The sequence below is a fragment of the Myxine glutinosa genome, chromosome 6, assembly GCF_964187855.1.
Source record: "Myxine glutinosa chromosome 6, kmMyxGlut1.1, whole genome shotgun sequence".
Taxonomy (NCBI): Eukaryota; Metazoa; Chordata; class Myxini; order Myxiniformes; family Myxinidae; genus Myxine; species Myxine glutinosa.
In genome coordinates, this window is record NC_136266.1 from 129958570 (window position 1) to 129974599 (window position 16030).

General features: G+C 42.3%; 1 protein-coding gene across 2 annotated transcripts in view; it reads right to left on the reverse strand.

Moving 5' to 3' along the window:
* The window catches only part of ANKIB1 (ankyrin repeat and IBR domain containing 1), a 308012-nt gene that overhangs the window by 113357 nt on the left and 178625 nt on the right, over positions 1-16030 (reverse strand). For both annotated transcript variants that reach the window (XM_078780540.1, XM_078780539.1), the window contains exons 4-9: positions 9254-9442; positions 9042-9159; positions 8645-8832; positions 8199-8287; positions 1288-1432; positions 1025-1185 (exon numbers count right to left, since the gene is read on the reverse strand). In XM_078780540.1, coding sequence (XP_078636666.1) covers positions 1025-1185; positions 1288-1432; positions 8199-8287; positions 8645-8832; positions 9042-9159; positions 9254-9442 — 890 coding nt within the window. The remainder of the gene's footprint in view (positions 1-1024; positions 1186-1287; positions 1433-8198; positions 8288-8644; positions 8833-9041; positions 9160-9253; positions 9443-16030) is intronic.

Here is a 16030-nt window from a genome sequence, read left to right on the forward strand (position 1 = left end):
CCTGTTCTCATCTGCGGAGAAATGTCTCGACAAACTAAGGTCCCTGCTGAGAATAGCACAGCTACAGCTATAAAAACAATATATGTGATGACATTGGGTTTGCAAAAATAAAAATAAGATAATATCAATAATATAAGGGTCAACACAAAAAAAAGGGATTTTCCGATACCGTGAAAAATATTTTTGGTTTTAAAAGAAGAGATGACCACACACAAACAATGGCGTGAGTGAGATGATAAGCAATCTTATAATTCTAAGCAGCGGATAGATGAGCCTTGTTTGTTTGAGAAAAAAAACAAAAAAGAATGGAACAAGAAGACATCATGCAGAGCACGATACTTGCAAAATCCACCCCACCCCCAAAAGGTTGCCATGGATACATCAAATTGTCCATTTCATCAAGATTAAAATTGACGATCTTGATCAAAGCTCGGGTCCATCGGATTAAAATTGATGATTTTTCAGATGAAAATTTATATTAGAAGTTTGACCTTGACTTGACCTTTGTCCTTTTGACCTCAAAAATAGTTTGTTTCCCAATTCAGTGATGTACAATGCAATTGCTGTTAAATTTTCAAGAGGATGAAAATTGATGATTTTTCAGATTAAAATGGATGATTTTGGAAGTTTGACCTTTGACCGTTTGACCTCAAAAATAGTTGGCTTCTTAATTTAGCGACTCATTATGCAAATGTTGTTCAACTTTCAAGTCAATCGGATGAAAAATGGCAATTTTAGAAATGCGACCTCATGATGACCTTTGAACTTTGCCCGCAAAATCAATAGGCTTCTTCCTTTTGACCAACTCTACCATCTGGTGAAGTTTCGTGAAGATCAGTTTAAAATTGTGACCTGTAGGCGATTGACAGACAAACAAACAGACAAATAGACAGACAGAATAACAAACTCAACCGACCAATATACTGTACTTGAAAAAATCTTCATTTTCGCATTAATAAAGTGAAAAAAGAAAAAAAAGAATTTGTTCATTTGAAGGAAATGTGTAGCCAACCCATGACCTCACCAGCAAAATGTGTGTCCATTGCCACAGTCCACAGCTGGTGCACGCAGTAGTTGTGAGGGCAAAATTCCAGCCGTATTTGCGGTAGGTCCAGACAGCCGAACCGCTCGGTCACAGCCTGGCACGGGGCACCAGCGAATGGTTGTATTGCTTTCCACAAAAGCCTGTGGAGGTTAGCCAGTTGGATTCAGAAAATGTTACAACAGATGTTCAGAATGTCAGGCAAGTGAAATCCCACAGGATATCAGAACTTGATTTATTTTTACCTTGATGTCAAACTGGAGGTAGCGTCGGGCCATCTCCCTGGAGATGAGACCTTCAATGACCTCAACGGGAACAAGCTGGTAACAACTGTATGCTGGACAAAAAATGTTATCGGTCTCTCCTTCCTTGATTTTCACATTCAAATATCTGCATGCAAGGACATGGAAAGGTCACATGGTGGGTTTCCGTTTAAAAATGTATTTTGAAAATAATTACAAAATCTGAAATGAAAACTAATACTTGCATGGACCAAGTTTAAAAGTTTAAAATTAATAATCTGTTAAGTCACACCTCAACAACTCTGGTAGTCCTCATTATGATGTTAGTAAAGGAAGATCCAGGAGGAGAGGAAGAAGTCATTTAACTTTTCAGGCAAAGAAGTGGAAATACTATGGAAATGGCTCGATGAAACCCATCACATTCTGACCAAACTTCAGCAAAGTGTGAAGTTAATAAACCAGGGTACACCTGAGAATGACAGTTTCATTTTCTTTAAAAGGAAACTAGACCTCACCTTAATTACAGTACTACAGGCTTTGATTTTTGATACCACTTTCCCCTTAAATACTCATCACGGTTGTTCGTAAATGTTTCAGAATAAAAGATTATAAAAATTTAAAAAATCAAGAATGTAATAAATCACTATCAGACAGATCGTGACTGATCAACATCAGAGAGACCATGAGAGGACTGGAATTACTTGCGGAGATGGTGTATAAACACTATACAGAATACAGTAAAGATTTTTCATTTAATATGACCAGATTAATTTGAACTGGATGACAGTCAAGCCAATTTGGCATCTATGAACCTGGCATAAACTCCTGAGAAACGTTACAGCGGTCTTGATGGTGAAGCTATCCAAATGAGGGTAGAGAAGGATTAGTGTGGTGTGAAAGCGGACATTGTTTTAGTGACTACTGCACAGGAATGCTCGACTAAGGTGATTCTCAAATGCTAATCAGTATGTTTTCATTGTGGTCTTATTACTCACAATATTTATAACATGTGCATACGAGTTGAGAAATATAAAATATATAACTCGAAGATCGTCTTGATTACAATAATTTCAATAAACCTGAAGTAGTTTTACGATACAATGGAGCAAATGTGGATGTCACAGAAACTCCAAAATTGATGGGTGGTAGAAATAGCAGCACCTTTGGTGGTAGTCGGTATTCCAAATCAGCTTCCTTTATCTTATGGCGTGGAGTATAATATGTTGTGAGCAATAAAATTTCTTTAAAAAAAAAAAAGAATTAAAAAGGTGCATTTCCATGACTGCTGCAGCACATTGCCCACCGAAAGTAGGCTGAGAAGTGCTCTTTCGCCCTCGGTCTGCTAGCATTATTAGCAATACATCCGTTTCTAATGTCCCCGTAAGTGCCCCAGCCTCATGGTTCTTATCACCTTTTTTCTATACTTCTTCCCTGTTCATGTCACACAATTATCCGGCTTCCAACCCCCCAAAAATTAAAATAATCCCATTCTTTTGGGAGAAATATTCATAAGAACTTAAAGTTCAAAACTTGCTCAAATTATTATTACATCATCAAACACACTTTGCAATCGAAAATTAATAACATTCGTCAATAAAATGTAATTTACTTTCTTTTATCAAAATGAGATTGATGATATAATGAGAATTTGAGCAAGTTCGGAACTTGATGTGATTTTTTTGCCTTTTTTTTTTTTTTTTTTCTATACTGAATCGAGGCTCGTGAAAGAGCTAACATTTATTTCACAAACAAATCAACCAGACAAACAAAATATACAAAAAGAGGGAGCGGAAGACAAGATGGGGAGAGAAGGGGAAGCACACAACCACAACATTTGAGAGCAGGGAGAAGTGTGGGAGGGAGAGGGCTTGGGGGCAGGAGGCGTGGGAAGGGGAGGGGGGGGGGGGGGGAGGTATAAAACACAAGGGGACCGAAATTAGCGGGGGTAGAAAAGATCAAGGTTTTGGATGGGGGAGGATAAGAGATGGTGGTGAACAGCTGTTTTAAAGTATTCCATTGAGCTGCGGATGAAAGCCTTGTATGTGGTGAGGAGCTCAGGTGTGCCAAGGAAGGACTTCGCACGACGGAGGATGCCCAGTCGGCGACTGGCTTTGGAGGCCAGATTTGAAATGTGGTTTTCCCAGGAAAGATCATGGCAAATAGTGAGACCCAAAAGCTTGAGTGACAGAACTTCTTGGAGAGGATTATTCAGAAAGTGGATGGGAGGGTTTTCCAGTCGGTCTTTTCGGAGAGACATCGTAAGAGTGTGAGATTTATCAGGATTGAAAGACATGTTCCATTTGTTTGCCCAGTCTGTGATTTTGTCCAGATCTGCAGAGAGTGAGGAGGCTGCAGACTGCCGATCTGAGGGATGAGGAATGGAGCGACAGAGAGTAGAGTCGTCAGCAAAGAGATAGAGAGGATTTTCAAGAGAGTCAGAGAGATCATTGATGAAGACCAGAAAAAGCACAGGGCCCAGAACACTACCTTGGGGAACTCCAGCCTGAACAGGAAGAGGAGATGAGAGAAACCCATTCAGGGCCACACGTTGACTACGACCAGAGAGGAAGTCCGCCAGCCATGTGTGGAGATTTCCATGGATACCAAAGGAGGAGAGTTTGGTGAGCAGAGAAGGGTGCCAGACCGTATCGAAGGCACGTGAAATGTCAAGGGAGACAGCTCTAATTTCCTGTTTGGCGTTGTGGACCTCCATCCATTGTTGAGAAAGCAGAAGCAGCATGTCCAGAGTAGAGTGACCAGGTCTGAAACCAAATTGATGATCAGAGATCAAGCCATTGGACAAGAGGAAAGATTTCATATCTGAAGCAATGATGGATTCCATGACTTTGCTGATAATTGGGAGAAGGCTGATTGGTCTGTAGTTGCTGGGATCTGTTTTTGCACCTTTTTTGTGCAAAGCGGTGATGTTGGCTGATTTCCAAGCAGATGGCAGATGACCTTGAGCAAAAGAGAGGGTGAAGAGAACAGAAAGAGGGAGTGAAAGAGCGGAAGAACATGATTTTAGGACCCGTGGGCTGATGCCGTCAGGACCAGTTGCAGAATCAGAGTCGAGGGTTGACAGAAACTTTTCCACCTTGTCAGGAGGAAAGGACACAGAGTCCAGGAGCAGCTGGGTACGACTGGGTACGGTGGGTACAGAGAGGGATGGGTTTGGGACACAAGATTTAGAGGCAAACACAGAGTTGAGGCATTCAGCTTTTTCACGTGTGGAGTCAGCCGTTAAGCCGTTTGAGGTGAGGGAGGGGATGGAGGGGGAACAAACACCAGAAACAGATTTGACCAGACGCCACCAGGATTTGGAAGAGGGAGACAGATAAGAGAGTTCGGTCTTGAGAACGGTGAGATATTGTTTCCTGGCTCTCCTGAGGGTGGACACACACTTGTTTCGGGCTTTGTGAAAGGAAATGAGATTTCCTTCCGTTGGATTTGCTTTCCAGGAGACGAAAGCAAGTTGTTTCAGGGCAAAAGCCTCACCACAAGATTCCGTGTACCATGGAAGGGAGGAAGGGTATGACAACTGAAGACGAGATGGGATAAATCTGTGCATGAGAGAGAGCAATTTACTTTGAAAGAATTCCCAGGATGAGTTGATGTCAGAGGCGGTAGAGATGGGAGACCAGTCCAGATGATTGATGGCTGCTTGAAGACCGTGCCAGTTGGCCTGAGTGAAATGCCAGACTCGTCGATGCTGAGGAGGCTCTCTGAGAATGGTCAGAGAGATGTCCACTTTGACAAGCACATGATCAGATGAGCCGATTGGAGCAGAAGAAGAGCAGCAGACATTTTCAGGGAAGTTTGTCATAACCAAATCCAGAAGAGAAGATGCTCCGTTGACTGAGATCCGGGTCGGGAAATTGACAGATTGTGTCAGTCCCAGTGAGTCGCAGAAGTCCTTTGCTGAAGAGCCATGGCTGGTGAGAGAGGTACCCACACCCAGCCAACTGGCATGGTGACAATTGAAATCACCACATATGAGGAAGAGAGAGTTGGGATGTGTAGATAGAAGTTGGTCCATATTATCAGACAGCGAGATGTAGATGGAGTCATCGCTGTTTGGTGGACGGTACAACACACATATGAACAAAAGGTGGGAGCGAAGGGGAAGCCGTAGCCAAAGGTATTCCTGGGGGTGAGGTGGAGAGAGGGCAGTGGAGGGCGAGTGAGGAAGAGAGTTTTTTTATAAAGATAGCAACCCCACCTCCAGGACGAGGCTCAGGTCTATCATACCGGAGGAGGGAGTAACCTGGGAGAGATACCAAGGCATCAGAGACATCATGAAGGAGGAAAGTTTCTGTTAAGCAGCTCACATCTGGTTTGTCAGAAGCAACCTGTATGGAGAGATCAGTCAAGTTTGAGCGAAGGCCCCGGATGTTTGAGGTCCATACCGTTAATGAAGAGGAAGGGGGAGCATCGGGTCCAGAACAAGGGGGGGGGAGGGGTAGGGTAAGATGTGGAAGAGGAGGAAGAGGTAGGGAGAGCTGTTGAAGGTGTGTCAGAGATTTCAGAGATTTCAGAATAGCTTGGAGAAAGGGAAGAATGGGGCAGACAAAAGGTTTGATGGAGATTGGGTGAGGCACAGTGAGGTGTTATTTGAGGAGGGGGAAGAGCGAGGCAGAAGGTTGGGGGAGATGAAGGTGAAAGTTGGAAGGGGGAAGAAGCAGGGACGATGCTTTGAGGAGGAGGGGTGAGACGGGAGGCGAGGAGGGGAGGAGCGAGGGAGAGTCTCGGAGGGGAGGGGTGTGGGGGGAGTTTAGGAGGGAGGGGAGGGAAGGGGCAAGGGGGGAGATTTGAAAGGGATGGGTGATGGGGAGGATTTGGAGGGGAGGGGTGAGATTGGATTTTGAAAAGTGTACGATTCATGGGAAACAAACATTTTTTGCAAAATGAGTTTGAGACCTTCGAGTCAAAAATACGTTTGAGGACACTGAAGGAGGGGTGGAGTTCTGGATAGTTTAGGGAATGTAGAAAGGAGGAACTGTAAGAGATGGTATTATATATATTTTTTGGAATGAATAGATTTGGTGAGCAAGACGAAAGCATCCTTTTGTAGGAAAAGAAGAAAAGGGTGTTATAATATATGAGAGAAAATAGTTGTTCAGGGGAGAGATTATACATTTCTAACCACGTGATCGCGTGATCGCGAACGAAGAACGAACGAACAATTAAGAACAACAAATAAACGAATAAGACCTGGGAAGGAAATATTTTTTGGGTTTTTTTTTTTTTTTGAGTAGAGATATTAAACAAGGAGGTATGGGGTGAACGACTGGAACGAAACAGAGAACGAAAATAATTGCACCGCATTCGACGAATCGCTGAGAGAAAAACAAAACCACAAGGTCGGAGACGGTACGGTAGCCTAAGCCTACGAGTACTAGGCCGCAGAATACTCGATACGCATTAACCGACGATTGTGTATACATGTACGAAAAATTAGCACCGAAAATTTTCCAAAAGATACGCTATAGGTACATACACCGAAAGATAGATACAGTCTCGACAAAAACACAATTGAGAAAGATCACTTAGCTTCGAAAGCGTGAGCGCATGGAACAGCTTCGAAAAGACGTGACCAAGGTTAGAGGTTAGACTTCATACAAACCAATTGTATATCTATAAATGTTGGATAAACTGTGGATAGTTTCATTTTCATGTGACACGATGTGGTGTGTGCGCGTGTGCCGTTTAGATCCAGGTCCTTTCTTTACAAATTTGTTCGTGCACATGTACAAGTCTGATTGGGTCAGGAACATGAGCAAGAATAAACTAACATCTGCAGGAAGGCGCAAAAAAACATCTTTAGATTAACTGATTATTTGCTGGAAATTAATGATGGGTTTATATTTGATCAGTTTCAAGATGACACCTATATAAAAGAGCTCGGATTAGAAAAGGAAAAAGGCAAAGTCACGAAGTCACAAAGAGACAGCACAGAGCTTGTCAATAGATTGCAACAGCTGGTCAGCACATGGATCTACGGTTAGCAGATTAAAACACGTGTGCTTTAAGGTCACAAAATTACACCAAATTTAATTTATGAAAAACAATAAAAACAGCAAAAAATTAATTAACAATAAAACAAAATAATTAGTTATTTAATTATTTACAAAAAACACAAACAAGAAATTATGTATTTTACAAATAAACAAAAATTAAATAATTAGTCAATGAAGGAATTTTAAAAATTACATTTTAAAACAATTTCAATGGTTGCTAGGAGATGCAGTAGCACAGTAGACATTAGTTAAAATTACAGTTTTTGTATTTGAATTTTAAATAGCATAATTTATATATGGGTAATGTATGTGCTGGGCAATGTACATGTAATGTGCAAAATAAGGTGTGCATCATTCACTGGTAAAAGTAATCTGATGAGCATCATGAGTATATGATAATACATTAAATCCTCTTGTAAGAAAGGTAAACATCAAGGGGTAAAGTTAAAATGCCTCAAGTAAAAGTTTTAATCGTGAGGTTGCATTGGAGGGTTGACTGACTCTCTAGACACAGCTGAGGTTGTGGATCTACTGATGTGGACCCACCGTTTGGAGAGGTTCTGTGCTGGAAGGGTCAAAACCTCCATGAAAAACTGAGCCTAGCTGATGATCCGTGGGGAGGGGGTAGGGGATGGGGGTGTGGGTCGGAAAATCAAATGCTTACAGGGTTCTTACGTCACGTAAAAGAGAATTATGTCGACAATTGTGATCTAAATAAAGTGAAGTAAAAGGTTTTATAGAATTTGTATGATTTACAACATCTTACAAATGTTAATATAATGCTCAAGTAAAATATGTTACTGTTCAATAAATGATTAGAGTTGTGATGAACAACCTTGTGAAAAATGGTGTATGTGTGTGTGCACATGTGTGTGCGTGCATCCGTGTGTAACGCACGCCACCCAGCAAGCTCTGCAGAAGCAGTGTCCACAGGGTATGTCCACCAAACCGCAAAGGCGAGGAATCCAACCAAAGCAGATTTCACACTGAGGAAGCAACACGGTCAGTTTGAAAACAAGGAGACGTGTAGAGCTTAATGTCGTATGTTACTTGTGGCGTGTGTTAGTCCACATCCTTAAACAATAAAAGCTGCATGGTTGCTTCCAAAGTTATACAAGTGTTAAATGCTGATTAAAGTGACATACTAACCATGTAACAAAATGAAGTAAATAAACAAATAGATACTGATGAGATAAAAAGCCATCTAAGCCAAAGTTTTTTCTGAGGATAACACAAAATATTTTTCTTAAATACAAAGTCGAGGCATATGGAAGAGTAAAACAGAAATGCATTCGATATACATTTAATATTTTGTAAATTAAAAGTCTGCAGAACAGACAAACCGTTTGGTTCAGTCCATCATCAAACTCTCCAGGCGGTGTCATTGGGGAGTTCATAGGGCTTAGATCAGGGATTGTACCCCAGCTGTTCTGGCCACTAGGTGGGGGAGGTGGCAGCTGCACTCCTGCGCACTGGCAACAGGCTACTGAATCGGTCATCCAGGCCTCAAGCAGGTGTTCACGATCCCAGCCTACATGCACCAATAAATTAAGAAATCAACAATAACGAATCAACACCATAATCATATTTTCCACTTATCTACCGTGGCCAAGCCAACTTCAGCAAACTCTGGCCAATTCTGGCAACCTTGTAGTGAAACAAACAGCTGAGAACAATCGTTACAATACACCAATTGTACTTGCAACAACCCTAATGGGCATCCATGCGGGCACTGCAGACCTTGTGAGCGAAGTAGTGCCTCGGCTGTGAACAGCGGTACTTGAAGCATGTCTGCAGTCTGCACAATCATTTGGTCTTTCAGCTCCTGAAGATCCTGTATCCTGAGACCCTCATATGCCTATAATACATCCAGGAAATACAGTGAAGTAGGGCACCTTATCAGAATAGTCAAGCAACCTGTATGCAATTCTTCAAATTTCAAGTGACAGCACCTCCTGCTTGCTGGCACAGAGGCAGGCCTCTGACTCGCTTTCATCTTCACTATTCCTTTCATCAGAGAGCACCATACGAGACTCGAGATAGAGTGCTACCTCATAATGATGGTAATGCTCTGCACAGTCGCATGGTGTGAATTTCTCCTTGTTTTCTGAATACAGTGATGCTCCTCGCTGCACCAATAACTGTGTAGGGAACACATCATATGTGGGGAACTTCAGCATAAGAAAAATGAAATAAAGGTTTTGTAATTGTAAACCCCCTAAGATCTTTGTCCGAGTGCCAGGGTTACCCTGACATTACCATTATGCACTAGACTCTTAAAAATATATTTCAGTGATATGTTATTATTTCAGTGGTATACTGTACTGTTATAGATTTTCTGTCTAAAGTCAAAACCTCATATTTTCCCAATGAGGGTAAGTAAAAGGTGTGCAGTTATCTACTACTATTTCTTATTCGACGGCCTTGATTATTCCCACTTATTGTGAGGTTCGCTGGGGAAATATTTTGTTCCAACGCTTATACAAACTGGCTGGCCAGGCCTGACATTTCCAGGCAAGAGCCATACAAACAGTGCTGGCAATAACTCAACTACTCTCCATGAAGACACTATGGTATTTTTTTTACAGTTTATAGTCCCAGTCAGGAATCAAATACAGACCACACAATTCAAAGGTAATTGCATCACTTCTTCACAATCCTGTCAGAACACTGTGTGAAGTTATGGAACGTACAATATGTCTATAAAGCATCTCCTACGATTACCTGTAGCCACCAAATGAGAAAATGGTTCATTACTGGAAGAGGTACATCTGACTTTTGAGGTGTACATTTTGTCCCTTTCATGAAATTAAATTCAACAAACTCAAAATAAAATACCACTGAAATAATGTTTACACAACTGGATTATACTCAGGTCATAATTCTTCAAATAAATTTAAAACCTGAAATAAGCAATACTGTTATTAAAAATGCAGACCTGTCAAGTTGGGCAAATCAAAAAAAAGAAATAGAGGAGTTGTCCGTGGATGATCCCAAAAATGTTCCTCTTGATTATTTCACATAGAGTGCGAAAATATAGATTAAAGAACAGAAATTATTCAAAAATAGGTTATATCTGAGCACAAAATATAGTGATAGAGATATATATTTTTAGATAGTATGTAATAGATGAATCAAGAAATTCAATGTCTATAAACTTTTGTCAGAAGAAGAATCACAAATTTTAATTTCCGAGGAGGACAACACTTTTGTTTACAAGGGAATACACAGCAAGGAACAATAACCTTTATCAAACCAAGAAGAGCATACTACAATTCACGAAAGCACATTGCAAGATTCACAGAAAGTCCCAAGTGAAAAATCCTGGTACAGTAGAGATGTACATCAAAGGAAACATCATAAGGATACACCAAATAACAGTAGCATGCACAGTATACAGTCAACATACAGTGTAGACATACAGAATCGATCAGCCAAGTGAAGTATCCTAAGTACAACATTTACAACATTACAAACCTAGTGAAAATCCTAAGTACAACAAACCAACATTTTACAAACCCAGTGATAATCCTAAATATTTGGACGTCAGTTCTGATCTTTATACAAGTTGAAAATGGGAGGAGCAAGTCGAGGGGGAGGAGCGAAGAAAGGGGAGGAGAGCAGTAGGATTGGTTAGGCAAAGTGTAGGTGGGCGGGAGCAAGGATCGAGGGATACAATGTGATTGGCCGAGTGAAATATTGAGCAGGGGGATATCCCCCTGATTGAGGAATGCATATTAAAATCTCCTTAATGAGGAAGATATGTTCTTCGAGACTCTGCGGCGCCAAGATTCTCCCAATTACATGTAAAGTCATTCACTTCATGTGAATGTAACTACAAAAAAAACTTTATATATATATTTACTAATTAAACTTTAAATATTATCTTAGAAACAAGCATATCAAATTCATCTTTTTTTTTTTTTTTCTTTTTTTTTGTATACAAGATCGAGGCTCGTGAAAGAGCTAACATTAATCACACAAAAAGACAAACCGACACACAAAACACAAAAAACAAGGGGAGCGGCAGACAAGATGGGGAGAGAGGGGGAAGGACACAAAAGAGAGGGGGAAGATGGGGAAGGACACAAACACAACATTTGAGAGCAGGGACATCGGGAGGACTTGGGGGGAGGTGGGAGAGGAATAAAACATATGAACACTGCAAGGACTCTGGGGTGAATTACCGGGGGTAGAAAAGATCAAGGTTTTCGATGGGGGAAGATAAGAGATGGTGGTGAACAGCTGTTTTAAAGACCTGGAGGGAGGAGTGGGATTGAAGGGAGTGGGGGAGTTTGTTCCAGAGGCGGGAGAAAAGGGGAATGAAAGAGTGAAGGTGAGCAGAGAGCCTAGACTTTGGCAGTTTAACCATAAGAGGGTTGCAGGCAGATCTTGTGCGACCTGAAGGAATATTGGGGGGACAGAGCACAGAGAGAGCTGGGGGAGCAAGGCCGGAGAGGAGTCGGTAGAAGACAGAAAGACCACCAACCTGCCTGCGGTGAGTGAGTGAAAGGCCCTCGGTGTTGACTACATCGCAGGAGATTCCAATGATTCTGAAAGCTTTGGCCTCAACAGCGTGAAGCCGAGAAAGGTGTGAGGCAGGAGCACCAGCCCAGAGGGGGGAACAGTATTCCATTGAGCTGCGGATGAAAGCCTTGTATGTGGTGAGGAGCTCAGGTGTGCCAAGGAAGGACTTCGCACGACGGAGGATGCCCAGTCGGCGACTGGCTTTGGAGGCCAGCTTGGAAATGTGGTTTTCCCAAGAAAGATCATGGCAGATAGTGAGACCCAAAAGCTTGAGCGACAGAACTTCATGGAGAGGATTGTTGAGAAAGTAGATGGGAGGGTTGTCCAGTCGGTCCTTTCGGAGAGACATTGTAAGAGTGTGAGATTTGTCAGGATTGAAAGACATGTTCCACTTGTTTGACCAGTCTGTGATTTTGTCCAGGCCTGCAGAGAGTGAGGAGGCTGCAGACTGCCGATCTGAGGGATGAGGAATGGAGCGACAGAGAGTAGAGTCGTCAGCAAAGAGATAGAGAGGATTTTCAAGAGAGTCAGAGAGATCATTGATAAAGACCAGAAAAAGCACAGGGCCCAGTAAACTACCTTGGGGAACTCCAGCCTGAACAGGAAGAGGAGATGAGAGAAACCCATTCAGGGCCACATGTTGACTACGACCAGAGAGGAAGTCCGCCAGCCATGCGTGGAGATTTCCATGGATACCAAAGGAGGAGAGTTTGGTGAGCAGAGCAGGGTGCCAGACTGTATCGAAGGCACGTGAAATGTCAAGGGAGACAGCTCTAATTTCCTGTTTGGCGTTGAGGACCTCCATCTATTGTTGAGAAAGCAGAAGCAGCATGTCCAGAGTAGAGTGACCAGGTCTGAAACCAAATTGATGATCAGAGATCAAGCCATTGGAGAAGAGGAAAGATTTAATATCTGAAGCAATGATGGATTCCATGACTTTGCTGATAATTGGGAGAAGGCTGATTGGTCTGTAGTTGCTGGGATCTGTTTTTGCACCTTTTTTGTGCAAACCGGTGATGTTGGCTGATTTCCAAGCAGATGGCAGATGACCTTGAGCAAAAGAGAGGGTGAAGAGAACAGAAAGAGGGAGTGAAAGAGCAGAAGAACATGATTTTAGGACCCGTGGGCTGATGCCGTCAGGACCAGTTGCAGAATCAGAGTCGAGGGTTGACAGAAACTTTTCCACCTTGTCAGGAGGAAAGTACACAGAGTCCAGGAGCAGCTGGGTACGACTGGGTACGGTGGGTACAGAGAGGGATGGGTTTGGGACACAAGATTTAGAGGCAAACACAGAGTTGAGGCATTCAGCTTTTTCACGTGCGGAGTCAGCCGTTAAGCCGTTTGAGGTGAGGGAGGGGATGGAGGGGGAACAAACACCAGAAACAGATTTGACCAGACGCCACCAGGATTTGGAAGAGGGAGACAGATAAGAGAGTTCGGTCTTGAGAATGGTGAGATATTGTTTCCTGGCTCTCCTGAGGGTGGACACACACTTGTTTCGGGCTTTGTGAAAGGAAATGAGATTTCCTTCCGTTGGATTTGCTTTCCAGGAGACGAAAGCAAGTTGTTTCAGGGCAACAGCCTCACCACAAGATCCCGTGTACCATGGACGGGAGGAAGGGTATGACAACTGAAGACGAGATGGTATAAATCTGTGCATGAGAGAGAGCAATTTACTTTGAAAGAATTCCCAGGATGAGTTGATGTCAGAGGCGGTAGAGATGGGAGACCAGTCCAGATGATTGATGGCTGCTTGAAGACCGTGCCAGTTGGCCTGAGTGAAATGCCAGACTCGTCGACGCTGAGGAGGCTCTCTGAGAATGGTCAGAGAGATGTCCACTTTGACAAGCACATGATCAGATGAGCCGATTGGAGCAGAAGAAGAGCAGCAGACATTTTCAGGGAACTTTGTCATAACCAAATCCAGAAGAGAAGATGCTCCGTTGACTGAGATCCGGGTCGGGAAATTGACAGATTGTGTCAGTCCCAGTGAGTCGCAGAAGTCCTTTGCTGAAGAGCCATGGCTGGTGAGAGAGGTACCCACACCCAGCCAACTGGCATGGTGACAATTGAAATCACCACATATGAGGAAGAGAGAGTTGGGATGGGTAGATAGAAGTTGGTCCATATTATCAGACAGTGAGATGTAGATGGAGTCATCGCTGTTTGGTGGACGGTACAACACACATATGAACAAAAGGTGGGAGCGAAGGGGAAGCCGTAGCCAAAGGTATTCCTGGGGGTGAGGTGGAGAGAGGGCAGTGGAGGGCGAGTGAGGAAGAGAGTTTTTTATAAAGATAGCAACCCCACCTCCAGGACGAGGCTCAGGTCTATCATACCGGAGGAGGGAGTAACCTGGGAGAGATACCAAGGCATCAGAGACATCATGAAGGAGGAAAGTTTCTGTTAAGCAGATCACATCTGGTTTGTCAGAAGCAACCTGTATGGAGAGGTCAGTCAAGTTTGAGCGAAGGCCCCGGATGTTTGAGGTCCATACCGTTAATGAAGAGGAAGGGGGAGCATTGGGTCCAGAACAGGGGGGGGGGGAGGGGTAGGGTAAGATGTGGAAGAGGAGGAAGAGGTAGGGAGAGCTGTTGAAGGTGTGTCAGAGATTTCAGAGATTTCAGAATAGCTTGGAGAAAGGGAAGAATGGGGCGGACAAAAGGTTTGATGGAGATTGGGTGAGGCACAGTGAGGTGTTATTTGAGGAGGGGGAAGAGCAAGGCAGAAGGTTTGGGGAGATGAAGGTGAAAGTTGGAAGGGGGAAGAAGCAGGGAGGATGCTTTGAGGATGAGGGGTGAGAGGGGAGTCAAGGAGGGGAGGAGCGAGGGAGAGTCTCGGAGGGGAGGGGTGTGGGGGGAGTTTAGGAGGGAGGGGAGGGAAGGGGCAAGGGGGGAGATTTGAAAGGGATGGGTGATGGGGAGGATTTGGAGGGGAGGGGTGAGATTGGATTTTGAAAAGTGTACGATTCATGGGAAACGAACATTTTTTGCAAAATGAGTTTGAGACCTTCGAGTCAAAAATACGTTTGAGGACACTGGAGGAGGGGTGGAGTTCTGGATAGTTTAGGGAATGTAGAAAGGAGGAACTGTAAGAGATGGTATTATATATATTTTTTGGAATGAATAGATTTGGTGAGCAAGACGAAAGCATCCTTTTGTAGGAAAAGAAGAAAAGGGTGTTATAATATATGAGAGAAAATAGTTGTTCAGGGGAGAGATTATACATTTCTAACCGCGTGATCGCGAACGAAGAACGAACGAACAAAAAGAACAACAAATAAACGAATAAGACCTGGGAAGGAAATATTTTTTTTGGGGTTTTTTTTTTTTTTTTGTGAGTACAGATATTAAACAAGGAGGTACGGGGTGAACGACTGGTACGAAACAGAGAACGAAAAATAATTTCAGCGCATTTGACGAATCGCTGAGAGAAAAACGAAACCACAAGGTCGGAGACGGTACGGTAGTCTAAGCCTATGAGTACTAGGCCGCAGAATACTCGATACCATTAACCGACGATTGTGTATACATGTACGAAAAATTAGCACCGAAAATTTTCCAAAAGATACGCTATAGGTACACACACCGAAAGATAGATACAGTCTCGACAAAAACACGATTGTGATAGATCACTTAGCTTCGAGAGCGTGAGCGCATGGAGCAGCTTCGAAAAGACGTGACCTCGCCGTGATCTCGCGAGATCGAGACGACTGCAAAACTCATTTTAACATTATTAAGTCGAATATAATATAACATTACATTACAAAACCCATATATATATTTTGCAGTGTAAGAAAAGTAATCTTTTATATGTATATATATATATATATATATATATATATATATATATATATATATATATATATATATATATATATATATATATATATATATATATGTATATATATATATATATATATATATATATATGTATATATATATATATATATATATATATATATATATGTATATATATATATATGTATATATATATATATATATATATATATATATATATATATATATATATATATATATATATATAAAACAAAAGATTTACTGAGAAAGTAGTTTTGTTTTAAAACTCAATACTGCAAGCAATCTCAACTTGGATATAAAGAAAGGTGCATGGACCCATCCCCCACAAGCCAGCGCAAAGCAAATCATCCACCTTCCATTGTCCAACAGCAACTCTTTGTC